The 22,554-nt window shown below is 41.6% G+C and overlaps 1 protein-coding gene across 21 annotated transcripts in view; it reads left to right on the top strand.

The window, feature by feature from the left end:
* Positions 1-22,554, top strand: part of sipa1l1 (signal-induced proliferation-associated 1 like 1) — a 432,358-nt gene that overhangs the window by 405,423 nt on the left and 4,381 nt on the right. For 20 of the 21 annotated variants that reach the window (XM_072265599.1, XM_072265573.1, XM_072265549.1 and 17 more), the window contains 5 exons: positions 2,400-2,562; positions 11,014-11,233; positions 12,274-12,420; positions 19,863-19,977; positions 22,312-22,393. In XM_072265599.1, coding sequence (XP_072121700.1) covers positions 2,400-2,562; positions 11,014-11,233; positions 12,274-12,420; positions 19,863-19,977; positions 22,312-22,393 — 727 coding nt within the window. The remainder of the gene's footprint in view (positions 1-2,399; positions 2,563-11,013; positions 11,234-12,273; positions 12,421-19,862; positions 19,978-22,311; positions 22,394-22,554) is intronic. The other variant, XM_072265642.1, reaches the window with a different exon arrangement.

Raw genomic sequence — 22,554 nt, 5'->3', positions numbered from 1 at the left:
GCAATAAACAGCAGTACTTACTTTTCTGGTCCCAATGATGTCAACACCAAACCCATCATATGTGAATGAATGGTCTCAAAGATAACCTGCAGCTAAGCTCTTTAGCAGCTATTTACCCAAGCTATGTGCCTCTTACCATGTGAATTATGGGCATCCAATTTCAGAATAATTAAAGGACTTAACATATCTTATAACTTGCTATATACCTCTATTTTAAATGTCTAAATCCAGTACTGCAAACCATTTAATCCATAGAAGCTATTTATTCCTGATTTTCTTGTGAGGAATTGTCTATTTACAGACTTTGGCATGAACCGAAAAAAATACTGTGGTGCAAGATATGGATAACCTCAAAGATTTATTTTTCCCTTTTCCTGATGTTGAAGGAACAACACTTCAGCTGTTTCTCCTTTTACTCAAAATTCCCCTTAATAGTTTGGTACAAATTTCTCTCCTGAGAAATAGGGTGCCCTTTTATTTCCTGCTGGGCAGTTCCTAACCACAAAGCGAAGTCAGTGAAATATACATATGTGAAAAGCCTAACCTATGTTTGAAATCTGTTTCCATTGAAAAAGGACTAAGAAATCCTCTTTTTTTTAAAACAACACTAAATATTTCTGCACACCAGTCCCAACTGCAACTTGCTTTCCCCATGCATCTTAGTCCCAAATTAACAAGAATCAACATTTAAACTGATACCACTGCATCTTCCAGTCCTACTGTTGTTCTATTGTTGTACAGTGCTGCTACACCACAGGTTCCCAACCTTTTTTATGCCATGGACCCCTACCATTAACCGGGGTTTCCGTGGACCCCAGGTTGGGAACGCCTGTGCTACACAGTGTTTCTTGTTCTATAAAGTCAAATCACATTTGGGGAGCTGACTTCCACTACTCTGGGCCTGTTAACCAAGTTGACCAGTGGTGTGTACTAAGTTCTTGTATTAGTTCACGAATGAGACAGTATCCCCAAAGGAACAAAGACTCAAAATCTTCTCCAAACTAGCCATGGTCATTTCTTGTAGAGCTAACCATCAAAGGAATATAGGGGTTGCATGTTAAAGGGAGGTCTAAGGCTAATATAGTTCATGTACTATTCTGCTGTTTGCATGAAACATGCAGTTTTGAAAATCAATCACCATGGATTAATTTACAGCAGACTTCGACATGAAGTTAAAAAAGGTCAGTGATGCAAAGCATTGAGAGCCATTAGCTTGTTATTCACATGTTGATTCAAGGCATATCACATATCTCTGTCACTAAATCCAGATGACTAACATGGGCGGCATAGTGGTTAGTACAGTGCTTTACAGTAATAGTGACCCGGGTTCATTTCCCAATGCTGCCTGTAAGCAGTTTGTATGTTCTCCTTATGACCACATCGGTTTCCTCCCACAGTCCAAAGACGTACCAGTTGGTAGGTTAATTGGTCATTGTAAATTGTCCCGTGGTTAGGCAAGGGTTAATTCAGGGGAATGCTGGGAGGTGTGGCTCAAAGGGCCGAAAGGGCCTATTTCGTCAATCAATATTCAAGGATTTTACAGTCAACCCTACCTGAGTATGAACTGCTTGATATTAGCTATTTTGAACAGATTTTCCCCCTGGTTTTAATTTATCCTGAAGTTGTGCACAGAATTACTTTATTTGTTGTTAATATTTTATGTATACCTTAATAGTTCTCTCTCTCCTCCTTTCAATGCTGAAGCAATATAATTCACATAAATAAATCTGTGACAAGATTGCTGGCAATCTTAACCCAGCATGTTTGTTGGGGAATGGTTAGGGATGTTTTGACTGTCAGGTTTGCCTCCCCGTCTGATTTTATTTAGTGATGGAGTATAAAATTGCATTACAGTGTAGAAGTGACACGGCAACTAATCCTGTGGGTGCCCTGTGCTACAGTGTCGCTTAAAATGAGCTTCTAGGGTTGTCCTCATAGAGCAGTTTGGATGATGAATCTCATGCTTTGCTGAAACCAAAGCTAGACACAGACTGAGTATGAAAATGGAAGGGAAAAACCCTTAGTTTTTACATGCTTCAGCCATATCATGAATAGGCGTGCATGTTGCTGTTGCTAATAGCAAATATTGTGTAATTGGCATATCCAACAGAAAGAAACATTTAAGACTTTTTTTTGACTGAATTAAGATCCAGAACACATAATGCAGCAATTACTCAAGTTTCTCCTGCATTAAGCTAATAAGGGATAAATCTGCAGCTCAGTCACAACTTTAGCCTCTCTTACAGCCTATCTGTTAGAGAAATTAACATGCATTGAATAATACATTCCAGCAGATGTTCTCTTTCTATGTATGGATGCCTGCATGAAACTGATCATAAACGCTATATTGTAAATATTTTAACTGAGGATTGTGGCTGATTGCTTATTCTCTTTATTAGGCGCCATCACAGTGATGCTTGTGAAATTACACAGACGAGACTCAGGGCTTCAGTTCGAGACTTGAGGTCTCCTCAGAGGTCATCAAAGTCAACAATTGAAGATGACTTGAAGAAGCTAATTAACCTGGAAAGTCCTCCCCCAGACACTGGCAAAGAGAGAAAGGTATGTAGATAATTTGCACTTAATGAGAATGACGGACCTAGATCAAGTTGCAGTCGGGTTGGTGAGAGTACACGTGGAGTACATGTCCTGAAGAAGAATCCCTAAGAAGGATCTCGGCCTGAAATGTTGACTGTTTATTCATTTTCATAGATGCTGCTTGACCTACTGGGTTACTCCAGCATTTTGTGTGTGATAACATGTAGTATTATGTACAGTTTTGGTCACCCTGGTATTAGGTAAGGCATTTTCAAGCTGGAGAGGGTGCAGAAGAGAATTAGTAGGATCCTGCCTGAGTTTAGAGAGAGGTTGAACACGCTGGATCTGTATTCCCTGGAATGCAGGAGAATGATGGATGACCTCACAGAGGTTTATAAAATCAAGATGGATGTGGATAAGGTGGATGGCCACAGTCTTTTCCTAGAATTGGGGAGTTCAAAACTAGAGGGCACATCTACAAGAGGGGAGAGATTTAAAAGAAAATTGAGAAGTTTCTTTACATAGTGGATAATGAGTACCTGGGATGAACTACCAGAGAAAGTGGTCAAGGCCCGTAAAATTGCATCATTTAAGATGTATTTAGGTAAGTACATGGAGGGGGATAGCTTGGAGAGTTATGAACTGAATGCTGGCAACTGGGACTAAGCAGGCAAGGAGGCTGTAGTCTCTGTGGACCATGCCACATTACTCCTATGACTGCAATGTTGTAGATTCAATGACATCACAGTAAATATGAGATAGAAATGTGTAGAGGTTAATCTAAACTTTATCACCAGGTTTCCAGTGAAGGCTTCATGGCATCAAACTCAATGAGTGACTGTTGCACTGACTGAAAAGGACTTTGACTATCCCATACATGAAATATCAGAAGATTCCATGTTGCCTTACAGATGATTCTGGTTGATGTGTAATTGCAATTATGGATGTGTACATTATTACTTGGTATATGATAACGGTAGTATCCACATTGTATGCAAGGGTCCCATAAATAGTAGTAGCTGAAGGAAGAATTTATCTCTTTGTTCTTTTTTAAATTATGCAAGAGATTTTTAAAGCCTGTCTGAGCAGGAAAACCTGATCCTAGTTAACTTGGCATTAGTACTTGCTCTAAAAATATGTAAAATTGTTAGTCTCAATATACAGTGCCTATAAAGAGTATTCCCCGCACCCCCCCCCCCGGAAGTTTTCATGTTTTTGTTTTGTTTTACAGCTTTGAATCACAGTGGGTTTGTCTTTCTGATACTGATCAATAGAAAAAGACTCCATGTCACAGTGAGAACCGATCCCTACAAATTGGACTAAATTAATTACAAATGTAAAACACACAATAATTGATTGCATAAGTATTCACACCCTTCAAGTCAGAATTTAGTAGATGCACCTAGTAATTGGCAACAATTATAACCTTGAATCTGTGTGGATAGGTCTCCATCAGCTTTGCACATATGGAATTTTTCCCCATTGTTCTTTACAAAACTGCTCAAGCTCTGTCAGATTGTATGGGGATCATGAGTGAACAGCCCTTTTCAAGTCCAACTACAAATTCTTAATTGGACTGAGGTCAGCACTCTGACTTGGCCACTCTAGGATATTACATTAACTTTGTTCTTAAGCTATTCCTGTGTAGCTTTGGCTTTATGCTTGGGGGTCATTGTCTTCCTGGAAAACAAAGCTTCTCCCAAGTCGCAGTTCTCCTGCAGATTGCATCAAGCTTTCCTCCAGGATTTCCCTGTATTTTGCTGAATTCATTTTACCTTCTTAGCTTCGCAAGCCTTCCAGGGACTGCTACAGTGAAGCATCCCCTCAGCATGATGCAGCCACCAGTATGCTTCAGCTTAGGGATGGTATGTTTTGATGAAGAGCGGTCTTTGGCTTACACCAAACATACAGTTTAGTCTGATGGCCAAAAAGCTAAATTTTGGTTTCATCAGACTATACAAGTCATTCTTTCACCTGACTTCAGAGATTCCTACGTGCCTTCGGACAAACTGTAACCGAGATTTCTTATGAGTTTTTTTCAACTGTGACCTTCTCTTTGCCACTCTCCCATAAAGCTGCGACTGGTGAAGCAGCTGGGCAAACAGTTATTGTATGCGTAGTCCCTCACTAGTCCCCTTCGTGCACGGTCACTCAGTTTTTGAGGACGGCCTGCTGTAGGCAGATCTACAGCTCTGCCATATTCTTTCCATTTCTTGATGATTGATTTAACTGTACACCAAGGGATATTCAGTGACTTGGAAATGTTCTTGATTTGCTTTTTAATAGCCTTTTCGTGGCATTGCTTGGGGTGTTTTTTTGCTCTTCATGGTGTAGTTTTTGCCAGGATACTGACTCACCAGTAGTTAGACCTCCCAGAGAGAGGTGTATTTTTATGACAATCAATTGAATTACCTTGACTGCACACAGTGATTTCCATTTAACTTATTATGTGACTTCTGAAACCAATTAGCTGCACCAGTGATGATTTAACATAGAACATAGAATAGTACAGCACAGTACAGGCCCTTCGGTCCACAATGTTTTGCCTCCCATATAAGGCCCCACCTTAAATTCCTCCATATACCTGTCTAGTAGTCTCTTAAACTTCACTAGTGTATCTGCCTCCACCACTGACTCAGGCAGTGCACTTCACGCACCAACCACTCTCTGAGTGAAAAACCTTCCTCTAATATCCCCCTTGAACTTCCCACCCCTTACCTTAAAGCCATGTCCTCTTGTATTGAGCAGTGGTGCCCTGAGGAAGAGGCGCTGGCTATCCACTCTATCTATTCCTCTTATTATCTTGTACACCTCTATCATGTCTCCTCTCATCCTCCTTCTCTCCAAAGAGTAAAGCCCTAGCTCCCTTAATCTCTGATCATAATGCATACTTTCTAAACCAGGCAGCATCCTGATAAATCTCCTCTGTACCCTTTCCAATGCTTCCACATCCTTCCTATAGTGAGGTGACCAGAACTGGACACAGTACTCCAAGTGTGGCCTAACCAGAGTTTTATAGAGCTGCATTATTACATCGCGACTCTTAAACTCTATCCCTCGACTTATGAAAGCTAACACCCCATAAGCTTTCTTAACCACCTTATCCACCTGTGAGACAACTTTCAGGGATCTGTGGACGTGTACCCCCGAGAACCCTCTGCTCCTCCACACTACCAAGTATCCTGCCATTTACTTTGTACTCTGCCTTGGAGTTTGTCCTTCCAAAGTGTACCACCTCACACTTCTCCGGGTTGAACTCCATCTGCCACTTCTCAGCCCACTCCTGCATCCTATCAATGTCTCTCTGCAATCTTTGACAATCCTCTACACTATCTACAACACCACCAACCTTTGTGTCATCTGCAAACTTGCCAACCCACCCTTCTACCCCCACATCCAGGTCGTTAATAAAAATCACGTAAAGTAGAGGTCCCAGAACAGATCCTTGTGGGACACCACTAGTCACAATCCTCCAATCTGAATGTACTCCCTCCACCACCACCCTCTGCCTTCTGCAGGCAAGCCAATTCTGAATCCACCTGGCCAAACTTCCCTGGATCCCATGCCTTCTAACTTTCTGAATAAGCCTACCATGTAGAACCTTGTCAAATGCCTTACTGAAATCCATGTAGATCACATCCACTGCACTACCCTCACCTATATGCCTGGTCACCTCCTCAAAGAACTCTATCAGGCTTGTTAGACATGATCTGCCCTTCACAAAGCCATGCTGACTGTCCCTGATCAGACCATGATTCTCTAAATGCCTATAGATCCTATCTCTAAGAATCTTTTCCAACAGCTTTCCCGCCACAGACGTAAGGCTCACTGGTCTGTAATTACCCGGACTATCCCTACTACCTTTTTTGAACAAGGGGACAACATTCGTCTCCCTCCAATCCTCCAGTACCATTCCTGTGGACAACGAGGAGATAAAGATCCTAGCCAGAGGCTCAGCAGTCTCTTCCCTCGCCTCGTGGAGCAGCCTGGGGAATATTCCGTCAGGCCCCGGGGACTTATCTGTCCTAATGTATTTTAACAACTCCAACATCTCCTCTCCCTAATATCAACATGCTCCAGAACATCAACCTCACTCATATTGTCCTCACCATCATCAAGTTCCCTCTCATTGGTGAATACCGAAGAGAAGTATTCATTGAGGACCTCACTCACTTCCACTGCGCCCAGGCACATCTTCCCACCTTTATCTCTAATTGGTCCTACCTTCACTCCTGTCATCCTTTTTTTCTTCACATAATTGAAGAATGCCTTGGGGCTTTCCTTTACCCTACTCACCAAGCCTTCTCATGCCCCCTTCTTGCTCTTCTCAGCCCCTTCTTAAGCTCCTTTCTTGCTTCCCTATATTCCTCAATAGACCCATCTGATCCTTGCTTCCTAAACCTCATGTATGCTGCCTTCTTCCTCCTGACTAGATTTTCCACCTCACTTGTCACCCATGGTTCCTTCACCCTACCATTCTTTATCTTCCTCACCAGGACAAATTTATCCCTAACGTCCCGCAAGAGATCTCTAAACATCGACCACATGTCCATAGTACATTTCCCTGCAAAAACATCATCCCAATTCACACCCGCAAGTTCTAGCCTTATAGCCTCATAATTTGCCTTTCCCCAATTAAAAATTTTCCTGTCTTCTCTGATTCTATCCTTTTCCATGATAATGCTAAAGGCCAGGGAGCAGTGGTCACTGTCCCCCAAATGCTCACCCACTGAGAGATCTGTGACCTGACCCGGTTCATTACCTAGCACTAGATCTAGTATGGCATTCCCCCTGGTCGGCCAGTCCACATACTGTGACAAGAATCCATCCTGGACACACTTAACAAACTCTGCCCCATCTAAACCCTTGGAACTAATCAGGTGCCAATCAATATTAGGGAAGTTAAAGTCACCCATGATAACAACCCTGTTATTTTTGCACCTTTCCAAAATCTGCCTCCCAATCTGCTCCTCTGTATCTCTGCTGCTACCAGGGGGCCTATAGAATACCCCCAATAGAGTAACTGCTCCCTTCCTGTTCCTGACTTCCACCCATATTGACTCAAAGGAGGATCCTGCTACATTACCCACCCTTTCTGTAGCTATAATAGTATCCCTGACCAGTAATGCCATCCCTCCTCCCCTTTTTCTGCCTTCTCTATCCCTTTTAAAGCACTGAAATCCAGGAATATTGAGAATCCATTCCTGCCCTGGTGCCAGCCAAGTCTCTGTAATGGCCACTACATCATAATTCCATGTATGTATCCAAGCTCTCAGTTCATCACCTTTGCTTCTTGTGTTGAGGTACACACATTTCAGCCCTTCTACCTTACTGTCTTTACACTGTTTATTCTGCTTCTCTTTCCTCAAAGCCTCCCTGTATGTTAGATCTGGCTTTACTCCATGCACTTCTTTCACTGCTCTATCGCTCTGGGTCCCAACCCCCTCGCAAATTAGTTTAAACCCTCCCGAACCATGCTAGCAAACCTACCTGCAAGGATATTGCTCCCCCTCGAGTTCAGGTGCAACCCATCCAATCTGTACAGGTCCCACCTTCCCCAGAAGAGATCCCAATGATCTAAAAATCTAAAACCCTGCTCCCTGAACCAACTCCTCAGCCACGCATTCAACTGCCATCTCCTCCAACTCTTACCATCACTGTCCCGTAGCACTGGCAGCAATCCTGAGAACACCACCCTTGAGGTCCTGTTCTTCAGCCTTCTGCCTAGTTCCCGAAACTCACACGTCAGGACCTCATCCCTCTTCCTGCCTATGTCGTTGATCCCAACATGTATCATGACTTCTGGTTGCTTTCCCTCTCGTACCAGGATGTCGTGCACCCGGTCATATGTGTCATATTAAAGAGGGATGAATACTTAATGCAATCAATTATTTTCTGTTTTACATTTGTAATTAATTTAGATCTCTTTATTGAGAACTGTTTTCACTTAGACACAAGAGGTTTTTTTTTCTGTTGATCAGTGTCAAAAAAGCCAAATTAAATCCACTGTGATTCAACGCTGTAAAGGAATAAAACATGAAAACTTCTGGGGGGGTGGATGTTGAATACTTTTTCTAGACTCTGTACATCTGTCTTCATCTTTCTGTTAGCCTTATCATATAGTTATCATATACCAAGTGTTAGCCTTGGCTCAATGATCACCCTATCCGCTGAAAGTCATGAACTCACGGCCATTTGTTTTAATGCTGTAATCTAGACAAGTCCAATATGAAGAACCTGTTTGTAATTTTAAATGTCTCTTTACCAAATGGAGAAATTCCAGCCCACTCAATAGTATCTCAAACTCACAATATCTTGATTCTGTTATAGAACATAGAATAGTGCAGCACAGTACAGGCCCCTTCGTTGTGTTGTGCCGACCCTTAAACCCTGCCTCCCATATAACCCCCCACCTTAAATTCCTCCATATACCTGTCTAGACGTCTCTTAAATTTCACTGGTGTATCTGCCTCCACCATGGACTCAGTGGTGGAAATTATTTATGCTTTAAAACACTGTGATCTAACTAAGTTTCAAACAAATTGAATTTTGCTGAATACACAGCAACACATATGCTCAATTGCCACTTTATTAAGTACACCTGTATGCCTGCTCATTAATGCAAATATCTAATCCATTCAATCACGTAGCAGTAACTCAGTATATTACAGCACGTGGAGATTGTCAAAAGGTTCAGTTGTTGTTCAGACCAACTCTCAGGATGGGGAAGAAATATGATCTTAGCGACTTTGACTGTGGAGTGACTGTTGCTGCCAGATGGGGTGGTTTGAATATCTCAGAAACTGCTGATCTCCTGGGCTTTTCACAAATAACAGTCTCTCTAGAGTTTACAGAGAATGGTGCGAAAAACAAAGAAAAAAACATCCAGTGAGCGGTGGTTCTGTGGGCAAAAACACCGTGTTAATGAGGGAGATCAGAGCAGAATGGCCAAGCTGGTTCAAACTGACAGGAAGACGACAATAACTCAAATAACTGCACGTTTCAACATTGGATGTGCAGAAGAGCATCTCTGAGTGCACAACATGTCGAACCCTGAAGTGGATGGGCTACAACAGCAGAACATCACAAACGTACACTCAGTACAGGAAGTACCTAATAAAATGACCACTGAGTGTATTTACTATATCTAAATATAGAGTCATAGAGCGTGGAAACAGGCCCCTCAGCTGACCTGCCCACCTGACCTTCAGCCTAGTCCAATGTACCTGCACCCGACCATATTCCTCCAAACCCCTTCATCCATTTACCTATCCCAGCTTCTTTTAAATGTTACAATTTAGCCTGCATCTACCATGCTTGCTGGCAGCCTGTTCCACATTCCAACTGAGTGCAGATTCCTCTTAAATATTTCACTTTTCATCATAAACCTAATACCTCTAGCTCTTGTCTTAGCCAATGAGTCACCATTATTTAGTTTAGCAGTTTCAGGTAATGTGGTCATGGGGTTGGCTGTGCTTTTCTGCATCAGCGTTTCTGGAATCGTATCAGTCATTTCACCATGAACATTAGATAATTCGGTGAGATGTTTGAGTTGCTCAAAAGAGCTACATAAATGCAAATATTGTTTCTTCCTCTACTGCTATCTCTCCATGAAGAAGTGTCTCGTTCTGAAACGTCGACTATCTATTCATTTCCATAGATGCTGCCTGACCTGCTGAGTTCTTCTAGCATTTTGTGTGTGGTACTACCAATGCATTGTCCTTTCTCTCATTCAGAGTAGAAATAACAACACGAAAAAAAATCGGTTGACCGATCACAACCCAGTCCTAGTTGGTCCATATAATCTGTTCAAGTATGAGTAGATTTACTCTGTGATAATCTCTTACTTAGTACAACCTGCCCTACTTACTGGGCATGTCCCATAGTCCTGCTATTCGGAAGAGATAACAGAAACAAAGAAACATAATCTGCTATAACTGCCTTATTAAGTCAGCTGGTCTTGCCTCCTCTGAGAATATTCCCTTTGCTCTGCCCATCTTCTCTGCCACGAAAATTCTTCCCCACTCTGATGAAGAGACACAACTGAAACGTTTATCTTTTGACGGATGCTACCTGACTTGCTCAGTGTTTTGTGTTTCTGTTTCTGACTTGGGGCACTGCATTCATTCTTTTTTTTTTTGTAAATTTTATGGACGGTCTTTAAAAAGTCTTTTCAAGGTTAAGGTGGAATTTTTCATGCAAGAAGGGAGGGGGAATAAGAACGGAAAAAAATGGAATTGTTATTTTATTACTCCAGTCTAAGAGATTGGTTTGACAAAATTGCAAGTGACATGCTTGTGAGGGAAAACGTATCAAGAATATGCATGTAAAGATAAGAAAATTACTTTTTAAAAATTAATTTCCAAATGTTCCCTTCAACTGCCTTGCATGTTTAGACAGTTCAAGGTCTGTGTCTTTGATGTCTGGCCTGTGTATGAAATGTTTCTGACTTGCCTGCACTTTTTCTTGACCTAGCCTTCGCTGCCAGACACACCAACCACAAGGAAGCCACTGCACCGGACACTGTCAGATGAGAGCATTTACAGTGGCCAAAGAGAGCCGTCGTACTCCAATTCGCATGTGTCGCTTTTGGACCAAGCCCTGCCCAATGATGTCATTTTCTCCAGCACCTACCCATCCCTGCACTACACACTGCCAGGCCGTAAGCATGGACAGTCGATAAAATCCCATCATGGTGGGTTGTGTTCTCAGGCCCCTCCTCTATTGCTTTGTCTGAGTTAAAACAATTAGTAGTTCACTTTCTTCTATTTATTCGGCCTAATCAAGTTTCATATTCTGATCTTTACCCTCCTGGAAACACAGATCTGTTTTAGGGTGTAGCGCCAATGAAGCCAGCTGCCCCTGATATCTCTCCACATCTGTCAGGAACAGTAAAAGTCAGGATACCAGTCAACAAGCGGCATCACTTCCAAGGATTTTACCTGAGCTCTACGGCAATCTCCAGCATTAGTTTTTGTGTGGTGATGGGGAACAAGAATCCACAATGAACTTCGAACTATTTCTTGCAATTCAGAGATCCTTGGAGTCAATAATAGCTCTTCTATTGTCTCACGTTCAATTAAAGGACAATAGACGATTAAATTATGGATTTTCAGCCTCAGCTGAATTGGAGCCCACTTTTTTAGATAGCCATGTACAAATCTTAGCAGAAGTTAAATTAGTCCTTTATTGCAATGGGAATTTGTAAAAAATGCATTTTTAAGTTTCTATTTTGTTTCTAAATTTTGATTTGTTACCAATTTCTCTGATTCGGCCTTCAATAGCTTAAATATTCTGAACGGAAACTGAACAGTAAATATTCTTTAATAGTTGCCAGCAACAGTTCATTAAAGGAAGAATTAATAAAATCATTCAAAAATGGTTACTGAGCTGCTGAAGAGCAGGATGTTTGTGGTGATCTGTATGACGAAAGTGAGAGCACCATTTTGATACCATCCATCTTGCCTCCTGTATCTTGGAGAGGGTAAGGGATGAAATAACCCACCAGCCGCTCTCTAACAAAGAATGCTACAAGCATCTGCAACAGAAAAAAAATAGAAAACAGAGAATAGAAAAAAAACAAAGATACCAATGAGATCAACTGACAAGACTGAAGTTCATTCCTCTGTCTGGGATTGGTTTGTTCTTCTAAAGCCCATTTCAAATCATTCCTTGATTTGTAAAAAGGGGCATTATCTGTAATGTTAGGTTAATGTTGTGCAATTTATCCCTCAGTTGAATTGTCTGCCTCTGATGGGTCGCTGTCTGACATTCATGAAAGAAGACGGCAGCCACTGCCAGATCCAGGCCTTATGCCCCTGCCGGATACTGCCATGGGCTTGGAGTGGTCAAACCTTGTGGATGCTGCAAAGGCATATGAAGGTAATGTGTGTGCTTGTTTGTGACCATTAAACTCCTGTGTACCGTGCAGTGTATTGTTCCTTGTCCGCCAGATAGAAAAAAAAACTACCATTTTATTTGCTGCAGTTGATTGCTGACCCAAATGTGCTTTTGCCTTATTGCCTGGCATGGATGCAGGGGCATGACAGGAGATCGTCTGCTTGTTTGTTCCCTACTCATGCATCTGAACTTTGCTACCAGTCTAAAATCCATGCAGACACGTGGTGACAGATTCTGCTGCTCTTGTGTGTTTCTTACAGTGGCCACTCTGCAGTCTATTATCAAGATCTATAGTTCAAAACATAAGACTGTTCAGTCCATCAATTATTTATAGAACCCCAACACCTTGCACAATGAATGTATGCTATCTTATTTCTGGAATTACTTTTGTTTGTGATGTGTTATGTTAATCATAGCTTTCCCATAGATATTGGAGATTTTCACCATGGTTCTATAATCCAATGTGCAATATTCACCCTATTCTGTACAACAGAAGCGCACTGACTTTCAGTTCTTTTATCAGATCACAAGATGACTGATCTGACATAAAGTCTATAGATGGTAACTTATTTTGTTTAAGAAGCTTTACTGAATGCACAATTGAGCATCAATAGTCACTGACACACAGTGCCAACATCTTTTATGAAGCAATCACTATGTGAACAGAAACTGTGCACCTTTTTCCCAATCTTTGGGCAATTGTAGCCATCTCTAACATTGATATTTACCCATATTCCCACTGTATGACTTTCAATGCAGAAACTGATGTGATCTATGTTCAATGACTTAATCTTCTACAGGATTGTCTGTGACAAATAACAGTGAGTTAATTGAAGTAGAAGATAAAGGAAGCTAGTGAAATCACTTTTTTTCCCCCATTCAGGATTCTGTTAAACTTGCAAGGTTCACACAGTGCCAGTTTCCATCATATTGGGATAGTGCTGTGAAGTTGGTACAGGCTATTAATCTCTGACTGAAGTCAGCGTGAACTCTGTTAACTAACTACACCTTCAGCACTTTCTGGGGCATAAAGATAATATACAAAAAAAACCCTTTAGGCTATCTTGCAGAGATTGCAGAAAAGAAAGAGCAGTTTCGCATAGGTTAGTAATTGTAATATGAATTACTTGTCTCATCAAGGTTTTTATAAAAGCCACAGTTGAACAAACATTCAGATAGTATCTCAATACCATCATATGTCTGTCTTTGTTTAATACCCTGTTTAGATGGTTGAACAAGGTCTTTCCAGTTTCTCAGCATTTTCTTAGTTTATCTTTTGGTATGAACAGGCAGAACAGTGCAAATTCTGCACCTGTGGCCTTGCTGTGCTGACATTATCCCATTTCCAGTGTAAATGAGGGCATAGAGGCCAAGAGGAGTAATTGAACTTGTGAAATGCAACCCAGGAATTGGCTGTGGCAGGAGCCTAGCTTCGGAGAAAGTAGTGTTCAGAATGAATGTAACAATTGGAAGAAACAAGTGTTCAAAAGCCTCAAGTGAATCAGTAAAATAAATGTGATATTTAACACATGATGAGCATGTGATTTAGCAATTCTGCTCTTCCGAGATATCTTGTGCTGTTGGCAATTTTGTTAACAGTTTAAAACAGGAGAATTTGGGGGGGCAGGGGGCAAGTGAAATTCCAGCTACACTTTGATTACCTCCTGAGTGGTTGCACTGAAATTGTTGGTAGTTAGTGTCCACACAATGCACAGCTCCACCTGTAAATACAGTGGATTCTAGTTAACTGAGACATGTTGAGACCAATACATTTTGGCCCAAGGTAGCTGCCCCAATTTGCTGAAGTTTCATGGAAATAGTTTAGAAGTATAAAAAAAAGACAAACTACCGTTTAACTCAGTAACAACTTATGTATTTAAATAAAAAACAGAACAAATTAGAACACTACTTGTACTGTACAATAAAACTGTGTTAGTTCCTAATAGTTACCAGCAGAGGAATTCATTCGGTGCATGCTGCTGTGTTCTTTTGATTGACTGTAACTGAATGAAATCAGTGTGGACTGCTTTCATACAATGCATTCAACGAATGCATTCTCCCAAGTATTCATTTTCATTGTAACATTCAAGATGATTGTTAATATCTTCAAATTCTTCTTATTTCCTAATTTGTTGAAGTAGTGAAATCGTTTCATTTTCACTCCTGGTGTTTCTGGCATCTCCCAAGCCTAAATACTTGAAACTGCAGGGAGGAAAACAGTTTTGAATTCTCTTGCAGCTTATTTCTTGCCAACTACCAGTGACAAAAATCACTGCTTTTTGAACACAAACAAATGACGCTATCTTTAAAACTATTTGCTCTAAGCATGGTGTAGTGTTCAACAGCCACGCGCATTCACATGACTGACGCTAGTTGGAATCTGTTCAGCAACATCTTCTGTCCCAATTAAGCATCAGAGTGTCCCAAGTAAACGAAGGGAATCCTGGAAATTTCCTCAATGAAGGTTTGTTTTTCAAGTGTAATCCCAAATAAGTGGCTGCCCCAATTAACTGATGGCCCAATTAACCGAAATCCACTCTAGCATCTTTCATACTTAGATCACTGTTTCAATTAGATGTTTCTGTTTAAAGCTACAGTCTTCCATTTGAAAATTCTTTGTACATTTATTAAAAAATGTCATTTTTATACTTGAGATACCTAATAATTTCTGGTCTAATCAGATCAGGATATGCGGTGGGTGTTCTTCTGCACCAAAAATATTATATTCCACAAATACCCTAGGAATAACTTGGAATTATTAAAGATGGGCTGGGAAACTACAAGAGCTCCTTTTTAAACTAATGTCCTGGGATCACAAGTATCTGTGAGAATATGCAGGCAGCCCTTAATCTTGTGCCAAACACTACTCTAGATTGCCAGACACATGAATCAAGAATCTAAGAAAATAGGAGGAGAGGTACAGCAATCAGCCTCTCGGGTCTGCCTCAGCATTCAATATGATTATGACTGACGTCTCGTTTCCTCTTCTTTAAATATTCCAAGTGGTGATGCCTCTGCCTCCTCCAGGATGGTGAATTCCAGAGATTCCTCAACTTCTGCAAGAAATTCAGAAAGAATCCCATCCCATATAAAAGAAGAACTTCATGACCTCATAAAAGCTAGATGGGAGTTAATTTGTCTAGTTCTTTATTTGCCACTTCCTATGATCTTAACCACATTGAACACATTTTTACTTAACCAATACTGCTACTTCCCCAACCACTAACCAAAATGTTATTGATGTCCCACTTTTACTACAGGAACTTCTAGTTGCTCTTTCTCTCTCTGTGTTAAATTTATTTTGTGCTCCTGTTCTGCCACTAAATGGCATTCAGTAAAGGTGTACTTTGATAAGCCAGGACTGATTCAGACCAGGAGCTTTCTTCTGATTGCTTGCTATCTGATTACCAGTATATTTGCCAGCTGATTGTGTTCTGTGAATTTTTATTGTAGGGTCTCATGTTCTTTCAACAGAGAGGTACTCAAACATTATACTGTGACTTGATATTAAGAAGTCTGAGAACTAGGATCTGAACAATTCTCTCTTATGCTCCTGGATGTATTAAATTCCCGAAGGCCTTCAAGAATTGTAAATTTGTTACCATGCTACTTTAAGAAGTTGTGTAGTCCATTGGTTGTGTATCTGAGGGTTATGGGAAGTTTGCCCATAATATTTAGAAGCAGGTTACAGTTTCACATAGTAAAGGCTTAGATTAGTAGTGTTTCATTATTTGCCAGGCTTATCTGATCTTGGCCAATTCTCAGTGCCTTTGAAAAATCTTTAGTTCCTTTACAAAAGAATACAGTACAAAAGTCAGTGCAATATAATAATATGATATAATCTGAAGGTTTGTATATATGTTACACAATGAAATTGGCATTTGGTGTCCAAGGCACAATCTTTAATTTTGTTAGCAATTGTATGAGTTTCTTTTTCTTTACCATTTTTATGTTGTAAAGAAAACCAAATTGGGGTCCACAAATGTTCTGTTATGAATTGTAAAACATTCATATTAAAAGTGATATGATACGTCTTAGTATCTATGTAAATGTGCAGAGTTGAGTAGCATTTTTTGATAATTATAATCATTGAATGATTCCAGTTCCACAGTATTGTTTATCAGCAGTCAATAAAGTCTGAGAGTGCACTTTTGATCTGTGGCTGGCCAGAAAGGTGAATCACAGCCATATCCCAGCACCTTACCCATCTATAGAGTTTAGGAAACCCAGTGCACTGCACTTGCAACGTCAACACACTTTTACTCAAAGGGTGAAATTTTTAAAATAAAAACAGAAAATGCTGGGAATACTTAGCATGTTAGGTAGCTTCTACAGAAAGAGAAATGGGGCTAGCAGATCATGACAAAAACCTTTCATTAGATCTGGCAAGGAAGGAAAACAAGAAAGGTTTAAGAAGCAGATAATCATAGGGAAAGGATAGATAGCACAAAGGAAATATCCAGCCATGGTTGCTATGTTGATAGCACCATCTGATTGATAGGTTAAGTGGAGAAAGTTGTAGATTGAAAGCAGAACTGAGCATATCAAAGCTGTAAAATGCAAGTCAAAGCCATGGGAAATGCCTAAGCAATCAGGCAGTGACAGTGAAAAGGGTGGGGGGGGGGAATAGCTTATTTTATAGGTGCACAATCTATAACAGAACCAGCCAGTTCTAACTCAAGCAGTGAAGCTGAGTTATCTCAAGTTGTTAATGTCAATGTTAAGCCTAGAATGCTGCAAAATGTCTGGAGGGAAAAATGGGGTGCTGTATACATTGGGTCTCATTGGAACAGTACAGGAAGCAACAGACAGCTTGGAACGGGATAGAGAAAAAGAGTTTTCTACACTTTCCCATGCAAAGGTAGGAGATGAAACGCTGTCTCTTGCCTTCACCACATGCAGGAACCCAGACAGTCCTTCCAGCTTTTTCCAGCAATTTACTTGCATTTCTTCCAATCTAGTGTACTGCATTCAGTGCTCACGATGTGGTCTCTGTACAATCTGTAACCAGTTTCAGATCTAGTGGACACTGATGCAATCCTAAGCTTCCAATAGCCTGCAGTCTTAATTCTCCAACCTGCTATCACTGACCTATCTGTCAGCCCAGCCCTTTTGTTTTCATACAGAAAAGGTAGTTGATTCTATTGTCTATTTTACAAAATGCGGCAATTAATTCCTCTATTTTTTAAATAACAAAGTTGGTAATTTTAGATATTTCTTGCAGATTGACCAAGCTCATTATTTTCCTCAGTGGCATTGGAGAGAGGTTTGTCCAATAGACTGCCTGGGCTGTTGAATGAAGAGTATGTGAATGAAGAGTACATTTCTCCCTGCTGCCTTCAGGGAGAAGTTGAATTTGTTTTAAACGCACAGCATCACCAAGGCCTATTATCTGGCATTTAGCCATGCATTGTACTCAAATGGGGTTTAGAGGGAAAATAAATCAGACCTGACAAAATGGTGGAGTAGACTCAATGGGTCGAATGGTCTAATTCTGCTGCTTTATTTTATGAGTTTATGGAAACCACTACTTCCTGATTCAGAAGCAACAGTACTTCTGCGAAACCATACTTGCATATGTATCTTCACTGATTCCTTCAAATCCTTCAGATAGACACTGAGTCACAAGTATCAGAACCCTTGTCTTGTATAACTGGAAACAGGTGATTCACAAACAGCTCAAAAATTGAAGGAGCAGAATAATACTTTATGTGCTACTTGATGAACACAGTGTGGAAAAATTTCTGAACAGCATTATACAACTGTATTTCTTCATTAGGGAAATTGTTAACCTTAGCATTATATAATACCAAGGTTAACACGTTCTTTAAAGAAGTTTTGAACATCATAAGACTATGTGAGTTGGGGGGGGGGGGGGAGAAAACTCAATTTTTCCAATCTTTTGGAATCCAGTGGTTTAGCATTTGATTCTTCTTGTTGCTTCCCAAATTCCCTTTAACCTCACTGTCCCTGTTCCCATGCTCCCTTCAGACAAAACCAAGGCCCTGTGTCCTTTATCCCTGTACTTTCACTGAAAATCTATTATATATCGATGTATAAAAACTGAGAAAAATGAATTTAAAATATATTGATGCATTAAGTGAAGTAATATCCAGTAGTTTGGAAGGCCTGCAGTCCCTGCACCTCTAAGTCATTGGATTGCTAGATTATTTGAGCCTTATATTGATTATTATTTGACCTATATTGGTCATAATTTTTAGTGAAAGTTCATGTTGGTGATGGAGTCGTATAGAGAAACTAAGTCTATCAGCCCAGGAAGTCTTTGCAGACCACCAGCTCCTCCCCACCCCCTACATTAACAGCATCCGTTAGTCTTGTGAGACCATGGAGCTGCGCCTGGAAAGTCTTCACTCTCCAGGGCGCAGGCCTGGGCAAGGTTGTATGGAAGACCAGCAGTTGCCCATGCTGAAAGTCTCCCCTCTCCACGACATCAATGTTGTCCAAGGGAAGGGCATTAGGACACATACAGCTTGGCACCAGTGTCGTCACAGAGCAGTGTGTGATTAAGTGCCTTGCTCAAAGACACAACACGTTGCCTCTGCTGGGGCTCGAACTCACGACCTTCAGGTCGCTAGTCCAGTGCCTTAACCACTTGGCCACATGCCCACACCCAATCATTAACAGCAATGCTACATTAATCCCATTTCTACTTTTTCTACTTTCCCACTGCTCTCTCCCCCACAAATTCTCTCTCTCTCTTCTACATCCTGGGGTAATTTACAATGGCTAATCAACCAGCCAGCAGGACTTTTGAAACTGGAAATCATGTCTTCTTGTGTCACACTAATAGATTTGGATTTCCTCTCAGGATCAGCGTGCTCATTTCTCCTCCACATTTTTGTCATGGGTGCCATGGTAGCATGGCAATTGGCGTGATGCTATTACAGCTCGGTGCGTCGGGGTTCAATTACAATGTCATCTGTAAGGAGTCAGTACGTCCTCCCCATGGAATGCGTGGGTTTTCCTTGGGTGCTCCAGTTTCCTCCCAGAATCCAAAGACGTACCAGTTAGTCGGTTAATTGCTCACTGTAAATTACCCCATGAGTAGGCCAGGGTTAAATCGGTGGTCACTGGGTGATGTGATTCAAGAGGCCATAAGGACTTATTCTGAACTGTATCTCAATAAATAGATGAATCTCCATAATGAAGTACTTTGTCACTATAAAGTGTCTCATGCAGCAACCCAGCTCGGCCACCTGCCATCACCTTAGAAGAGAGATAGCAATTGCCAGCAGTAGTTGGAGAAGTGAAGTGTGTTATGGTGCTAATAGCCACTAACAAACCAGTGGTCCAAGCAGTATGTGCACTTAGGAGCACTTAATAACATGGGTTATAAATGTCTATGAACCTGTACCTCAAAGTATGAAAAGAGTGACCTTTACTGGTGTTTATTTTCTTTCCAGTCCAAAGAGCTTCTTTATTTGGTGTTGATGAGGCAGACCACAGGCCTGATAGTTTATCCCTTGACAGCAACAGTCAGGTAGACATTCTCACGTCACCACAGGCAATACCCAGAAGGTGAGTCACTTTGTCACTCTGTCTTGGCAGATCATGAAAATGTATTTTGATATTTTATTATAGCATTACTTTCAGTGTTTGTGTTTACAGAAATCCAAGTTAGGATTCTATGTATGCTTATGCATAGCCTTACCACTTCCCAACCTTTCTCTCCTGTAAACAGTAACGCTCAAACTACCCGAGTTGCAGATTTTTTAAATTTGCAATGAAAATCACAGACATCTTTCATCTTTCTATCTTGCCCATAGATTAGTTACCCTACCAAAATTCAGTCATCACATATAAGCATAATCTCACACATTCTAAGGATTTGTCATTCATGGGTGAGGGCATCATTGATGACAGCAGAAGCAGACGGAGGAACTGGGAAAAGGGAATGGCATCTTTGCATGTGGTGGGATGGGAAGAGGTATAGTTGAGGTAGTTATGAGAGTCAGTGGGCTTGTAGAAGATGTCAGTGGACAGTCTGTCTCCAGAGATGGAGACCGAGAGATCGAGAAAGGGGAGAGAAGTATCTGAGATAGACCAAGTGAATTTGAGGGCTGGGTGGAAGTTAGAAGTAAAGTCGATGAAATTGACGAGCTCAGCATGGGTGCAGGTTCCTCCGTCTCTGCCGCATCTGCTCCGAGGATGGGGTTTTCCGTTCCTGGACATCTCAAATGTCCTCTTTCTTTAAGGATCGTGGTTTCCCTTCTGCTGTCATCAATGATGCCCTCACCCGCATCTCCTCCATTTCCCGCGCTTTGGCTCTCACCCCATCCTCCCGCCACCACAACAGGGACAGAGTTCCCCTTGTCCTCACCTACCACCCCACTAGCCTCCGGATCCAACACATTATCCTCCGCAACTTCCGCCACCCTCAACAGGACCCCACCACTAAGCACATCTTTCCCTCTCCACCCCTCTCCGCCTTCTGCAGGGATCAGTCCCTCCACAACTCCCTGGTCCACACGTCCCTCCCCACGGATCTCCCACCCAGCACTTATCCCTGTAAGCGCAAGTGCTACACCTGTCCCTACACCTCCTCTCTTGCCACCATTCAGGGCTTCCAGGTGAGGCAACACTTCACTTGTGAGTCTGTTGGGGTCATCTATTGCATCCGGTGCTCACGGTGCGGCCTCCTCTACATCGGTGAAACCCGACACAGATTGGGGTCCGCTTCGTCGAGCATCTCCGCTCCGTCCGCCAAAACAGACAGGATCTCCCAGTAGCCACCCACTTCAACTCTGCTTCTCACTCCCATTCAGATATGTCCATACATGGCCTCCTCTACTGCCATGATGAGGCTAAACTCAGGTTGGAGGAGCAACACCTCATATACCGTCTAGGTAGTCTCCAGCCCCTTGGTATGAACATGGAATTCTCCAACTTCCGGTAATTCCCTCCCCCTCCCTTCCCCTATCCCTATGTCACTCTGCCCCCTCCCCCAGCTGCCTACCACTTCCCTCTTGGTTCCGCCTCCTTCTACCACCCATTGTGTTTTCCCCTATTCTTTCTTCACCTTTCTTGCCTATCACCTCCCTGCCTCCCTTCTCCCACCCCTTTATCTTTCCCCTTACTGGATTTTCACCTGGAACCTACCAGCCTTCTTCCCACCCTCCCCCCATCTTCTTTATAGGGCCTCTGCCCCTTCCCTCTACAGTCCTGACGAAGGGTTCCGGCCCGAAACGTCGACCGATCTTTTCCACGGATGCTGCCCGACCTGCTGAGTTCCTCCAGTGTGTTGTGAGTGTTGCTTTAACCCCAGCATCTGCAGAGTATTTTGTGTTTTTAATATAATCTTTATATTGTTATATGTAGTGCTATGAGACATTGACGACAACTGCATTAAAAATGATGAAATATTTATTGTGAGTGGCTGTGGATAGGTTTAATCTGTATCTGCAAAAGCTCTGCTTTTCAGGTGTATATTAGTATTTTAGTTCCAAGACGAAACTATAACTCATTTTCCCTTGGTTGTTAACAATGTAAGTTAGAGACAATAATCGATAATGTTTGAAATGCACAGCTAGTCAATATGCATCTGGAGAGAAAAAAAGAATTTCCTAGTACTGAGATCTAATTTCAGACTAAATATCAGGGAAGTCAGGAACCTCTGGCTGAAGAGCAGGAAAATAAAGCAGGGCGAGGTGGGGAATTGTTCTTTCCATCTCTCGTTGACCATACGTGGCAACAGCAGGTTTCACCCTAGTAACATCCTATTCCTACGGTGCCATACTGGTAGTGAGAAAAGAATAATTCTGTTGTGCGGACCCAGGTTCATGACATAAATAAGACTCCCCTGTCTTAGTTTGGTGGAATGCTCTTTTGACTGTACTTTTGTTTTCTTTGCAGAGAAGAATCACCTACCACTCTGTCTGGCAAAGTGACTGAATTGGAGATGCTGTTGAAGGAACTTCAGGATGACTTGAGGAGGGTAGGTGATAAATTGACATTTGTGCAATCACTCACTGATGTTACAAAATCTGAACATCCCTCTTTATCCTGTGGAAATAGAAACTCTGCCCAATTTACAGTACATCATCTTTCTTTTGAGATCCATTGTCTAGCTGTACTGTCACCTGATGTGAACCATTC

The sequence above is a fragment of the Mobula birostris genome, chromosome 1 (assembly GCF_030028105.1).
Source record: "Mobula birostris isolate sMobBir1 chromosome 1, sMobBir1.hap1, whole genome shotgun sequence".
Taxonomy (NCBI): Eukaryota; Metazoa; Chordata; class Chondrichthyes; order Myliobatiformes; family Myliobatidae; genus Mobula; species Mobula birostris.
Note: the sequence above shows the minus strand (reverse complement) of the source record. Positions and strands in the feature narration are given on the sequence as shown.